The sequence below is a fragment of the Tetrao urogallus genome, assembly GCF_951394365.1.
Source record: "Tetrao urogallus genome assembly, chromosome: Z".
Lineage (NCBI taxonomy): Eukaryota > Metazoa > Chordata > Aves > Galliformes > Phasianidae > Tetrao > Tetrao urogallus.
The window spans coordinates 50,461,545-50,474,873 of NC_136816.1; the positions used below are offsets into that span (position 1 = coordinate 50,461,545).

The 13,329-nt window shown below is 58.3% G+C and overlaps 1 protein-coding gene across 1 annotated transcript in view; it reads left to right on the forward strand.

Annotated features, from left to right (window-relative positions):
• Window positions 1-13,329, forward strand: part of ARHGEF28 (Rho guanine nucleotide exchange factor 28) — a gene marked incomplete at both ends in the record, with an annotated part of 139,708 nt that overhangs the window by 30,885 nt on the left and 95,494 nt on the right. The window contains one exon of the mRNA XM_079548919.1: window positions 12,790-12,937. Coding sequence (XP_079405045.1) covers window positions 12,790-12,937 — 148 coding nt within the window. The remainder of the gene's footprint in view (window positions 1-12,789; window positions 12,938-13,329) is intronic.

A 13,329-nucleotide genomic window follows, 5' to 3' on the forward strand; every position in this document is an offset into this window, starting at 1 on the left:
GCCTGCCCGCCTTGGCTGACTGGCTGGAGTCATGGCGACTGCCTGCTTGCCTTGGCGGGCTAGCTGGAACCGGGGCCCCTGCATGCCTGCCTGCTTTGGCTGGCTGGCTGGAGCTGTGGCCCCTGCCTGCCTGCCTTGGCTGGCTGGCTGGAGTCGTGACCCCTGCCTGCCTGCCTTGGCTGGCTGGCTGGAGCCGTGGCCCCTGCCTGCCTGCCTTGGCTGGCTTGCTGGAGTCATGGCCCTGCCTGCCTGCCTTGGCTGACTGGCTGGAATCGTGGTTCCTGCGTCCGTCGGCTGGAGTCGAGGTCCGTTGTTGCGTCGGCTGGAGTTGTGGTCCCTGCCTGCCCGCCTTGGCTGGCTGGCTGGAGCCGGGGCCGCTGCATGCCTGCCTGCTTTGGCTGGCTAGCTGGAGCTGTGGCCCCTGCCTGCCTGCCTTGGCTGACTGGCTGGAGTCGTGGCCCCTGCCTGCCTGCCTTGGCTGGCTGGCTGGCTGGAGTCATGGCCCCTGCCTGCCTGCCTTGGCTGGCTGGCTGGAGACGTGGCCCCTGCCCGCCCGCCTCGGCTGGCTGGCTGGCTGGAGTCGTGGTTCCTGCCTGCCTGCCTTGGCTGGCTGGCTGGAGTCTTGGCCCCTGCCTCCCTTCCTGCCTTGGCTGGCTGGCTGGAGTCGTGGCCCCTGCCTGCCTGCCTCCTTGGCTGGCTGGCTGGAGTCGTGGCCCCTGCCTGCCTGCCGGCCTTGGCAGGCTGGCTGGAGTCTTGATCCCTGCCTGCCTGCCTTGGCTGACTGGCTGGAGACGTGGCCCCTGCCCGCCTGCCTCGGCTGGCTGGCTGGCTGGAGTCGTGGCCCCTGCCTGACTGCCTTGGCTAGCTGTCTGGAATCGTAGCCTCTGCCTGCCTGCCTTGGCTGGCTGGCTGGCTGGGGCCGTGGCCCCTGCCTGCCTGCCTGCCTTGGCTGCCTGGCTGGAGTCGTGGCCCCTGCCTGCCTGCCTGTCTTGGCTGGCTGGCTGGAGTCGTGATCCCTGCCTGCCTGCCTTGGCTGACTGGCTGGCTGGAGCCGTGGCCCCTGCCTGCCTGCCTCCTTGGCTGGCTGGCTGGAGTCGTGACCCCTGCCTGCCTGCCGGCCTTGGCAGGCTGGCTGGAGTCTTGACCCCTGCCTGCCTGCCTTGGTTGACTGGCTGGCTGGAGTCGTGGCCCCTGCCTGCCTGCCTGCCTTGGCTGACTGGCTGGCTGGAGTCATGGCCTCTGCCTGCCTGCCTCCTTGGCTGGCTGGCTGGAGTCGTGACCCCTGCCTGCCTGCCTGCCTTGGCTGGCTGGCTGGATTCATGACTCCTGCCTGCCTGCCTTGGCTGACTGGCTGACTGGGGCCGTGGCCCCTGCCTGCCTGCCTGCCTTGGCTGGCTGGCTGGAGTCGTGGCCCCTGCCTGCCTGCCGGCCTTGTCTGGCTGGCTGGATTCACGACTCCTGCCTGCCTGCCTTGGCTGGCAGGCTGGAGTCGTGGCCCCTGCCTGCCTGCCTGCCTTGGCTGGCTGGCTGGAGTCGTGATCCCTGCCTGCCTGCCTTGGCTGGCTGGCTGGCTGGAGTCGTGGACCCTGCCTGCCTGCCTGCCTTGGCTGACAGGCTGGCTGGAGTCATGACCCCTGCCTGCCTGCCTTGGCTGGCTGGCTGGAGTCGTGGACCCTGCCTGCCTGCCTGCCTTGTCTGGCTGACTGGCTGTAGTCATGGCCCCTGCCTGCCTGCCTTGGCTGGCTGGCTGGCTGGAGTTGTGGCCCCTGCCTGCCTGCCTGCCTTGGCTGGCTGGCTGGCTGGAGTCATTGCCCCTGCCCGCCTTCCTTGGCTGGCTGGCTGGCGTCGTGGCCCCTGCCTGCCTGCCTTGGTTGACTGGCTGGCTGGAGTCGTGGCCCCTGCCTGCCTGCCTGCCTTGGCTGGCTGGCTGGAGTCTTGGCCCCTGCCTGCCTGCCTGCCTACCTTGGCTGGCTGGCTGGCTGGCTGGAGTCGTGACCCCTTCCTGCCTGCCTTGGCTGGCTGGCTGGAGCCGTGGCCCCTGCCTGCCTGCCTTGGCTGGCTTGCTGGAGTCATGGCCCTGCCTGCCTGCCTTGGCTGACTGGCTGGAATCGTGGTTCCTGCGTCCGTCGGCTGGAGTCGAGGTCCGTTGTTGCGTCGGCTGGAGTTGTGGTCCCTGCCTGCCCGCCTTGGCTGGCTGGCTGGAGTCATGGTGACTGCCTGCCTGCCTTGGCTGGCTAGCTGGAACGGGGGCCGCTGCATGCCTGCCTGCTTTGGCTGGCTAGCTGGAGCTGTGGCCCCTGCCTGCCTGCCTTGGCTGACTGGCTGGAGTCGTGGCCCCTGCCTGCCTGCCTTGGCTGGCTGGCTGGCTGGAGTCATGGCCCCTGCCTGCCTGCCTTGGCTGGCTGGCTGGAGACGTGGCCCCTGCCCGCCCGCCTCGGCTGGCTGGCTGGCTGGAGTCGTGGTTCCTGCCTGCCTGCCTTGGCTGGCTGGCTGGAGTCTTGGCCCCTGCCTCCCTTCCTGCCTTGGCTGGCTGGCTGGAGTCGTGGCCCCTGCCTGCCTGCCTCCTTGGCTGGCTGGCTGGAGTCGTGGCCCCTGCCTGCCTGCCGGCCTTGGCAGGCTGGCTGGAGTCTTGATCCCTGCCTGCCTGCCTTGGCTGACTGGCTGGAGACGTGGCCCCTGCCCGCCTGCCTCGGCTGGCTGGCTGGCTGGAGTCGTGGCCCCTGCCTGACTGCCTTGGCTAGCTGTCTGGAATCGTAGCCTCTGCCTGCCTGCCTTGGCTGGCTGGCTGGCTGGGGCCGTGGCCCCTGCCTGCCTGCCTGCCTTGGCTGCCTGGCTGGAGTCGTGGCCCCTGCCTGCCTGCCTGTCTTGGCTGGCTGGCTGGAGTCGTGATCCCTGCCTGCCTGCCTTGGCTGACTGGCTGGCTGGAGCCGTGGCCCCTGCCTGCCTGCCTCCTTGGCTGGCTGGCTGGAGTCGTGACCCCTGCCTGCCTGCCGGCCTTGGCAGGCTGGCTGGAGTCTTGACCCCTGCCTGCCTGCCTTGGTTGACTGGCTGGCTGGAGTCGTGGCCCCTGCCTGCCTGCCTGCCTTGGCTGACTGGCTGGCTGGAGTCATGGCCTCTGCCTGCCTGCCTCCTTGGCTGGCTGGCTGGAGTCGTGACCCCTGCCTGCCTGCCTGCCTTGGCTGGCTGGCTGGATTCATGACTCCTGCCTGCCTGCCTTGGCTGACTGGCTGACTGGGGCCGTGGCCCCTGCCTGCCTGCCTGCCTTGGCTGGCTGGCTGGAGTCGTGGCCCCTGCCTGCCTGCCGGCCTTGTCTGGCTGGCTGGATTCACGACTCCTGCCTGCCTGCCTTGGCTGGCAGGCTGGAGTCGTGGCCCCTGCCTGCCTGCCTGCCTTGGCTGGCTGGCTGGAGTCGTGATCCCTGCCTGCCTGCCTTGGCTGGCTGGCTGGCTGGAGTCGTGGACCCTGCCTGCCTGCCTGCCTTGGCTGACAGGCTGGCTGGAGTCATGACCCCTGCCTGCCTGCCTTGGCTGGCTGGCTGGAGTCGTGGACCCTGCCTGCCTGCCTGCCTTGTCTGGCTGACTGGCTGTAGTCATGGCCCCTGCCTGCCTGCCTTGGCTGGCTGGCTGGCTGGAGTTGTGGCCCCTGCCTGCCTGCCTGCCTTGGCTGGCTGGCTGGCTGGAGTCATTGCCCCTGCCCGCCTTCCTTGGCTGGCTGGCTGGCGTCGTGGCCCCTGCCTGCCTGCCTTGGTTGACTGGCTGGCTGGCGTCGTGGCCCCTGCCTGCCTGCCTTGGCTGACTGGCTGGAGTCGTGGCCCCTGCCTGCCTGCCTGCCTTGGCTGGCTGGCTGGCTGTAGTCGTGGCCCCTGCCTGCCTGCCTTGGCTGGCTGGCTGGATTCACGACTCCTGCCTGCCTGCCGGCCTTGGCTGGCTGACTGGCTGGAGTCGTGGCCCCTGCCTGCCTGCCTCCTTGGCTGGCTGGCTGGAGTCTTGACCCCTGCCTGCCTGCCTTGGTTGACTGGCTGGCTGGAGTCGTGGCCCCTGCCTGCCTGCCTGCCTTGGCTGAGTGGCTGGCTGGAGTCATGGCCTCTGCCTGCCTGCCTTGGCTGAGTGGCTGGCTGGAGTCATGGCCCCTGCCTGCCTGCCTGCCTTGGCTGGCTGGCTGGAGTCATGACCCCTGCCTGCCTGCCTTGTCTGACTGGCTGGCTGGAGTCGTGGCCCCTGCCTGCCTGCCTGCCTTGGCTGGCTGGCTTGCATCACAGCTGGTGTTCTGTTGTCAGGTTTCCCGTGTTTAGAGCTTTTGTTGGGGTGTTGCCTCATGGCATCATAAAGCCTTGGCTATGGATGCCTTAGAATGTTCCTTGAGAACTAAAACATGGCTGCACTGGAGGATTGGCTGACTTTGTCCTGACAGTTGCCCTGTGTTTTACCACTGGGATTCTGAGGGGCTCCATTTCCAGGCCATTTCTCTATATTGTTTTTACTGTTGGTTCCAATAAAGATCTGTTAGCTGTATCAATGAGTTTGTGGACGATGCTAAGCTGGGAGGAGTTTTGACCTCCTTGAGGATAAAGAGGCCTTGCCTTGAGATCTGGACAAAATGAGGGTGGTTCCCATCTGCACAAAGAAGGGCGAGCGCTGGGTTCTGCACCTGGGATGGGGTGCCGTGGCTCTGTGTGCAGACATTGTGGGTGAAGTTCTGGAGCGCAGCCTGGCAAAAAGGGATCTGGTTTGACGGCAAATTGCATCTGAGGCGGCAGTGCGCCTGGCACTCAGAAGGGTCAACCGTACCCTGGGGTGCGTCAGGCCCAGCACTGGCAGGCGAGGGAAGCGGCCGTCCCGCTCTGCTCTGCGCTGTGCGGCCTCGCCTGCAGCGCTGGGTGCAGGTTGGGGTGCCACTGCATAAGATGCGAGGAGAGAGTGTCCACAGGAGGGCTCCAGAGATGGAGGAGGATCTGAGGGCACAGTGTTTGAGGAGCAGCTGAGCACCGTGGCTGTGCTCAGCCCAGAGCAGAGCAGGTTGAGGGCAGCCCTCATGGCGGCTGCAGCTGCTCACAGGGAGCGGAGGGCAGCGCTGAGTTGTGCTGTGCTGCCTGGTGACAGCGACAGGGCCCGAGGGAACGGCATGGAGCTGTGGCAGGGGGCCCCAGGGGCGGCTGGGGGTCATGGAGAGGGCCTGCACCAGAGAGCGGTGGGCATGGAATGGGCTGCCCCAATGGGCAGTGGGCACGGCCCCGAGGTGCTGCAGATGAAGGACTGTCTGATTTAGGTGGTCCTCTGCGGAGTGAGGGGTTGGACTTGCTGATCCTTGGGGGACCCTTCCAACTGGAGAGATCCATACAATCCTAGGATCATAGAATTGCCTGTGTTGAAAAGGACCTCAATGATCACGTAGTTTCAACCCCCCTGCTGTGTGCGGGATCGTCAACCACCAGACCAGGCTGCCCAGAGCCACATCCGGCCTGGCCTTGAATGCTTCCAGGGAGGAGGCATCCACAACCTCCTTGGGCAACCTGTGCATCACCACCCTCTGTGTGAATATCTTCCTTTTCATATCTAACCGAAACCTGCCCTGTCTCAGGTTAAGACCATTCCCCCTTGTCCTAGCACTGCGACCCTCATAATCAGCCATTCCCCTCCTCTTTATATGCTCCCCTCAAGTACTGGAAGGCCCTGGAGCCTTCTCTTTCCAAGCTAAACAAGCGCAGTTCCTTCAACCTTTCTTCATAGGAGAGGTGCTCCAGCCCTCTGATCATCTTAGTGGCCCTCCTCTGGATCCACTCCAAGAAGTTGACTTGTTATTAGACGATGCCTTAACATATACCAAAACAAAACAAAAACAAACAAACAAACAAAAAAAGACCAAAACCACCCAATTAGTCGTGTCTCTGAAAATTTGTTAGGGGGAGAAACTGCCCCAGCATGGTCTGGACAAATCGGACATGACCAAGGAGTGTTTAATTCATTTTTTCTCTGTTTATTTTATTATTCTGAATCCTGGCTGGCGTCACAGCCACTTCCTGACGACAGTTGTTCGATGGGTGGAGTCGTGGCCCCTGCCTGCCTGCCTTGGCTGGCTGGCTGGAATCGTGGTTCCTGCTTCCGTCGGCTGAAGTCGTGGTCCGTTGTTGCGTTGGCTGGAACCGTGGCCCCTCCTACCTGCCTTGGTTGGCTGGCTGGAGCCGTGGCCCCTGCCTACCTGCCTTAGCTGGCTGGCTGGAGTCGTGGCCCCTGCCTGCCTGCCTGCCTTGGCTGGCTGGCTGGAGTCTTGGCCCCTGCCTGCCTGCCTGCCTACCTTGGCTGGCTGGCTGGCTGGCTGGAGTCGTGACCCCTTCCTGCCTGCCTTGGCTGGCTGGCTGGCTGGAGTCGTGGCCCCTGCCTGCCTGCCTTGGCTGGCTGGCTGGAGTTGTGGTCCCTGCCTGCCTGCCTAGGCTGGCTGGCTGGAATCGTGGTTCCTGCTTCCGTCGGCTGGAGTCGAGGTCCGTTGTTGCGTCGGCTGGAGTTGTGGTCCCTGCCTGCCCGCCTTGGCTGACTGGCTGGAGTCATGGCGACTGCCTGCTTGCCTTGGCGGGCTAGCTGGAACCGGGGCCCCTGCATGCCTGCCTGCTTTGGCTGGCTGGCTGGAGCTGTGGCCCCTGCCTGCCTGCCTTGGCTGGCTGGCTGGAGCCGTGGCCCCTGCCTGCCTGCCTTGGCTGGCTTGCTGGAGTCATGGCCCTGCCTGCCTGCCTTGGCTGACTGGCTGGAATCGTGGTTCCTGCGTCCGTCGGCTGGAGTCGAGGTCCGTTGTTGCGTCGGCTGGAGTTGTGGTCCCTGCCTGCCCGCCTTGGCTGGCTGGCTGGAGTCATGGTGACTGCCTGCCTGCCTTGGCTGGCTAGCTGGAACCGGGGCCGCTGCATGCCTGCCTGCTTTGGCTGGCTAGCTGGAGCTGTGGCCCCTGCCTGCCTGCCTTGGCTGACTGGCTGGAGTCGTGGCCCCTGCCTGCCTGCCTTGGCTGACTGGCTGGAGACGTGGCCCCTGCCCGCCTGCCTCGGCTGGCTGGCTGGCTGGAGTCGTGGTTCCTGCCTGCCTGCCTTGGCTGGCTGGCTGGAGTCTTGGCCCCTGCCTCCCTTCCTGCCTTGGCTGGCTGGCTGGAGTCGTGGCCCCTGCCTGCCTGCCTCCTTGGCTGGCTGGCTGGAGTCGTGGCCCCTGCCTGCCTGCCGGCCTTGGCAGGCTGGCTGGAGTCTTGATCCCTGCCTGCCTGCCTTGGCTGACTGGCTGGAGACGTGGCCCCTGCCCGCCTGCCTTGGCTGGCTGGCTGGCTGGAGTCGTGGCCCCTGCCTGACTGCCTTGGCTAGCTGTCTGGAATCGTAGCCTCTGCCTGCCTGCCTTGGCTGGCTGGCTGGCTGGGGCCGTGGCCCCTGCCTGCCTGCCTGCCTTGGCTGCCTGGCTGGAGTCGTGGCCCCTGCCTGCCTGCCTGTCTTGGCTGGCTGGCTGGAGTCGTGATCCCTGCCTGCCTGCCTTGGCTGACTGGCTGGCTGGAGCCGTGGCCCCTGCCTGCCTGCCTCCTTGGCTGGCTGGCTGGAGTCGTGACCCCTGCCTGCCTGCCGGCCTTGGCAGGCTGGCTGGAGTCTTGACCCCTGCCTGCCTGCCTTGGTTGACTGGCTGGCTGGAGTCGTGGCCCCTGCCTGCCTGCCTGCCTGCCTGCCTTGGCTGACTGGCTGGCTGGAGTCATGGCCTCTGCCTGCCTGCCTCCTTGGCTGGCTGGCTGGAGTCATGGCCCCTGCCTGCCTGCCTGCCTTGGCTGGCTGGCTGGATTCATGACTCCTGCCTGCCTGCCTTGGCTGACTGGCTGACTGGGGCCGTGGCCCCTGCCTGCCTGCCTGCCTTGGCTGGCTGGCTGGAGTCGTGGCCCCTGCCTGCCTGCCTGCCTTGTCTGGCTGGCTGGATTCACGACTCCTGCCTGCCTGCCTTGGCTGGCAGGCTGGAGTCGTGGCCCCTGCCTGCCTGCCTCCTTGGCTGGCTGGCTGGAGTCTTGACCCCTGCCTGCCTGCCTTGGTTGACTGGCTGGCTGGAGTCGTGGCCCCTGCCTGCCTGCCTGCCTTGGCTGAGTGGCTGGCTGGAGTCATGGCCTCTGCCTGCCTGCCTTGGCTGAGTGGCTGGCTGGAGTCATGGCCCCTGCCTGCCTGCCTGCCTTGGCTGGCTGGCTGGAGTCATGACCCCTGCCTGCCTGCCTTGTCTGACTGGCTGGCTGGAGTCGTGGCCCCTGCCTGCCTGCCTGCCTTGGCTGGCTGGCTGGATTTATGACCCCTGCCTGCCTGCCTTGGCTGGCTGGCTTGCTGGAGTCATAGCCCCTGCCTGCCTGCCCCGGCTGGCTGGCTGGCTGGAGTCGTGGCCCCTGCCTGCCTGCCTTGGCTGGCTGGCTGGAGTCGTGATCCCTGCCTGCCTGCCTTGGCTGGCTGGCTGGCTGGAGCCGTGGCCCCTGCCTGCCTGCCTGCCTTGGCTGGCTGGCTTGCATCACAGCTGGTGTTCTGTTGTCAGGTTTCCCGTGTTTAGAGCTTTTGTTGGGGTGTTGCCTCATGGCATCATAAAGCCTTGGCTATGGATGCCTTAGAATGTTCCTTGAGAACTAAAACATGGCTGCACTGGAGGATTGGCTGACTTTGTCCTGACAGTTGCCCTGTGTTTTACCACTGGGATTCTGAGGGGCTCCATTTCCAGGCCATTTCTCTATATTGTTTTTACTGTTGGTTCCAATAAAGATCTGTTAGCTGTATCAATGAGTTTGTGGACGATGCTAAGCTGGGAGGAGGTTTGACCTCCTTGAGGATAAAGAGGCCTTGCCTTGAGATCTGGACAAAATGAGGGTGGTTCCCATCTGCACAAAGAAGGGCGAGCGCTGGGTTCTGCACCTGGGATGGGGTGCCGTGGCTCTGTGTGCAGACATTGTGGGTGAAGTTCTGGAGCGCAGCCTGGCAAAAAGGGATCTGGTTTGACGGCAAATTGCATCTGAGGCGGCAGTGCGCCTGGCACTCAGAAGGGTCAACCGTACCCTGGGGTGCGTCAGGCCCAGCACTGGCAGGCGAGGGAAGCGGCCGTCCCGCTCTGCTCTGCGCTGTGCGGCCTCGCCTGCAGCGCTGGGTGCAGGTTGGGGTGCCACTGCATAAGATGCGAGGAGAGAGTGTCCACAGGAGGGCTCCAGAGATGGAGGAGGATCTGAGGGCACAGTGTTTGAGGAGCAGCTGAGCACCGTGGCTGTGCTCAGCCCAGAGCAGAGCAGGTTGAGGGCAGCCCTCATGGCGGCTGCAGCTGCTCACAGGGAGCGGAGGGCAGCGCTGAGTTGTGCTGTGCTGCCTGGTGACAGCGACAGGGCCCGAGGGAACGGCATGGAGCTGTGGCAGGGGGCCCCAGGGGCGGCTGGGGGTCAGGGAAAGGGCCTGCACCAGAGAGCGGTGGGCACGTATGTTATGCATATCCATACAATCCTAGGATCGTAGAGGTGCTTGCATTGAAACGGTCCTCAATGATCACGTAGTTTCAAGCTCCTGCTGTGTGCGGGATCGTCAACCACCAGACCATGCTACCCGGTGCCACATCCGACGTGGTCTTGAATGCTTCCTGGGCATCCAGAACCTCCTTGGGCAACCTGTGCATCACCACCCTCTGTGTGAAAATCTTCCTTTTCATATCTAACTGAAACCTGTCCTGTCTCAGGTTAAGACCATTCCCCCTTGTCCTAGCACTGCGACCCTCATAATCAGCCATTCCCCTCCTCTTTATATGCTCCCCTCAAGTACTGGAAGGCCCTGGAGCCTTCTCTTTCCAAGCTAAACAAGCGCAGTTCCTTCAACCTTTCTTCATAGGAGAGGTGCTCCAGCCCTCTGATCATCTTAGTGGCCCTCCTCTGGACCCACTCTAAGAGGTTGGCTTGTTATTGGACAATGCCTTAACATATACTAAAACAAAAGTATACAATCTGTCAAAAAAACAAACAAAAAGACAAGAAACGCTTTATACTCAAACCCACCATGAAGTAAACATAATTCTAAATTAAAGGAAGACTGAAGTAAAGGAAGAGGTGCTTAAGTATTAAGGTTTAAATGTGACATTAGCTTCCTTTTGAAGGCTGAAGTTCAGAGGGGAGGATGAGGACGGCTGACATAGGACAGAGCATGGAGGGATGAGTGCTTTGCACAGCAGTGGGAGGCTACGAGAGGGTAAGAAGGGGAGATGTAAACGTACCAAGGTGAGAATAAAAGAGAGATTTTGAAGCTAGAGAAAAAAACACAGTGGCCTAAACAACAAACCTGAAGTGAAAGAGGAATGTTTAAAAGGGGCAGTAAAAACAAAGGCTCTGAAATTAACCGTTTTGATATGAGGATGTCTAAAAATAGGATGAATGTGATGGCAAATTGGAAGTGCTGTTGAAGATGACAGGAACTTGTATTTTGCAAAATAAGTGATCCAGCATCAAGAATTATGCAGCCTAGTATTTCACTATGAAAGTAACTTTATTTTGTCTTTGAGATCTGTCTGGTAGTAGATGGTTTAATCCTCTTTTTGAATCACATGGCATTTTCCATTTCATTTGGAAAATTCATTTTTGCCTTTCTTCCCTAAAATCTTTCCTTTAAATATTATTAGTAACTTCTTATTCTGGAGAGTTGTAAGGTATGGATTACGAAAAAAACGTTTTTGTGCCTACCTGTGCGACCTGCTGTAGGGAACCTGCTTTGGCAGGGGGGTTGGACTCGATGATCTCAGGAGGTCCCTTCCAACCCCTACAGTTCTGTGATTCTGTGATTCTGTGATCCTCATGAGCTTTCTGCCCTATTCCCTATATTTTTTAACTCCACACTTCATAAGATAAGGAGTCGTGAAACTGTAAACAGTAAGCAAAGGGATTAGTGTTTCTTAAGCATTCCTCTCTCTTCATTGAGTCTGAACTGACATTTTTATTTTAAGGATCAGTGTAAAACAACAGCTACAATTTGAGCTTGATTTTTTTTTTTTTTTTAATTTAAAGAATAGACTCATAAAATTAGAAATGCTGCCACAGAATATTTCCCTTATTTCTTGCATTTGTTGTGTGACAGCTGACTGGCTGGCTTTGTAGTTGTGCAAGTGATACAGATGTGGTCTGTAAGTGATGTTCCATGTGGAAGAAAGCAGTGTGCTCCTGTGCACCAGGCTGCTCACAGCAGAGCTCATACTGGAGTAATCCTTGGTGCAGCCCAATCCGAGCTATGTCTGGGATTTACTCTGTTTCTATATTCCTATAGTAGCCATCCATGGTATTATTCAACTGATAAAAAAGGCTGATTGCACCTAACATAAAAAGATGATAATGATTTTTAAAAAGGATTGTAAATTACAAATATTAGTAGAAGTAAGAGAAGCAATTCTACGTGTAACAGCTTAAAAACCAAAAACAGTTAGGAGAAAATGCTTGGCCAGTTATAGTAGCAGTTCAGGCTGAAAAGAGATGCATGTCAGATTCTGAGATGACAGGCATGTTTGCTCTCAACATTCAGCTCTGAAAACGGTATGCATCTAACCTTGCAAGAACAGTCCTATTTAAGGAAGATTTTGTGTGACTGAAAGTCATTTCTGCCACTTCAGCCCCATACGCTCATTTGTAATGGAAAGGAAAAAAAAAAATCAGGATTGGTGTTGTTTGGAGTGACAATGCAGAATCCTTAGGAAATGTGGTCGAAGATGAGGTGTTTCAGGGGACACCACGGTCTCCCTGCGGAGAGGTGAGCACGCAGACCATGGGAAATACTGTGCACTGCTGCAGGATGCTGGTGGCTATGGGGATGATGAAACAGCTGAGTGCTTCTTTTTCCAAAGCCATGAGAAGTTATTCAGCATGTTTGAACAAAGAGACTCATTTGTTGTATGATGAACACGGGAAGGAGCCTGGTGCCTGTCAGAGCAGTTGGCTGTAACTGTGCCTTTCAGCTGTGGAAATTTCTATGGTGCCACAGAGTGCTTTGATGCTGGCTTCTGGCACGCTTCTTTGCAGGCGATAGAGCTCATTCTGTGGTAACTGCATAGTGTAGGGGTAGCATAACCATCATTTGGGAGAATAAAAGGGTGAAATATTCTTCTGTGTTACGTTTTCCGAAAAACTCCGGTTCAGACAGTTACGGAGCAATCGTGGTAGTGAGGAGCAGTGTTGGAGCAAGCTGTCCTCTGCCTTGAGGAAATACGGCTTCATCTGAATTTCCTCCTGTAGACATGTCAGACACTTCTTATTGTTTGGTGCTTCTCAGATCCTTTTCCTGCTTTTTTTTGTTCTTTTTTGAAGCCATTGTATGGCAGGTTTTTCTTGGCTGGTTGCTCTATTTACTATAAAGAAAACAAAATATCGAAAAACACACTTTGGCAGATATCTGGGAACTACCATTGGTAGAATTACATCAGTACTATTGTTTTGTAATTGAAGTCTAAAGTATTTCAAGCACTCCTGATTTTAATTCTTTTTTTAACACGAGTGCTTTTGTAAATAGTAAAATACTCAGATTCATTGACTTGCTTGCTCTGAGGTATTTTTAATTAAGATTCACATATATTTGCATAGATCAAGATGAAAGGAATTAGGTGAAAGATTGTTTAAAGGCAAATTTTTACATCACCTTTGCTTGTACAGGCATAAAAACAGTGCTGTTTTCGAAGTGGAAGTAAAAAACTGGAGGTTCTGTGTAGTACTGCTGAAAAGGTTGTGATAAGATTGCGAGAGAAGAACATGTTCATGAATTTGTTGGAGGGGGGAAAGTTCCTGGATGTTTATGAAAGCTTATTCATTTTTCAGGGGCAGGTGACTATAAGTGCAAAATTTGACAAAGGCATTTACCTCCCGGAAGACGCTGAGTTTTACTTTGTTTATGATGGATCCATGAAGAGGCACATAATGTTTGCTGAGCGTATTGGTGACAATGCTCTTCAGTCCCTTGTTCCAGGTGAGTGCTATTTGTGTTTCATGTCTTAGCAACACCCCAGCCCCCTTCCAAAGCTGGGTACAACTGGATGTTTTGAGTAACTGTGTCTTATGGCTTTGTAGAGAATGTAGGAATTGAGTGATGGCCCGCTGGATGCAGGCTGTGTTTGACTGGCCGTAGGTGGTGCTGCCATTCATAGTTGTCTGCACTGACACGGTGTCAGGCAAAGAAGGGAGCAAAGACGATTGGGTGTACATGAAAGTGCGTTTTCAGGCATGGCATAATTTTTAGCCTGATTTACTTAATTCTATCCAACAAATCCAGTTTATGGTTTACCTCTTGCCATTTGCCATCACTGCAGAAGTCTGCACTTTATTCTGTGGCAGCAGTCAGCCTGGCTTGCAGGGTTCACC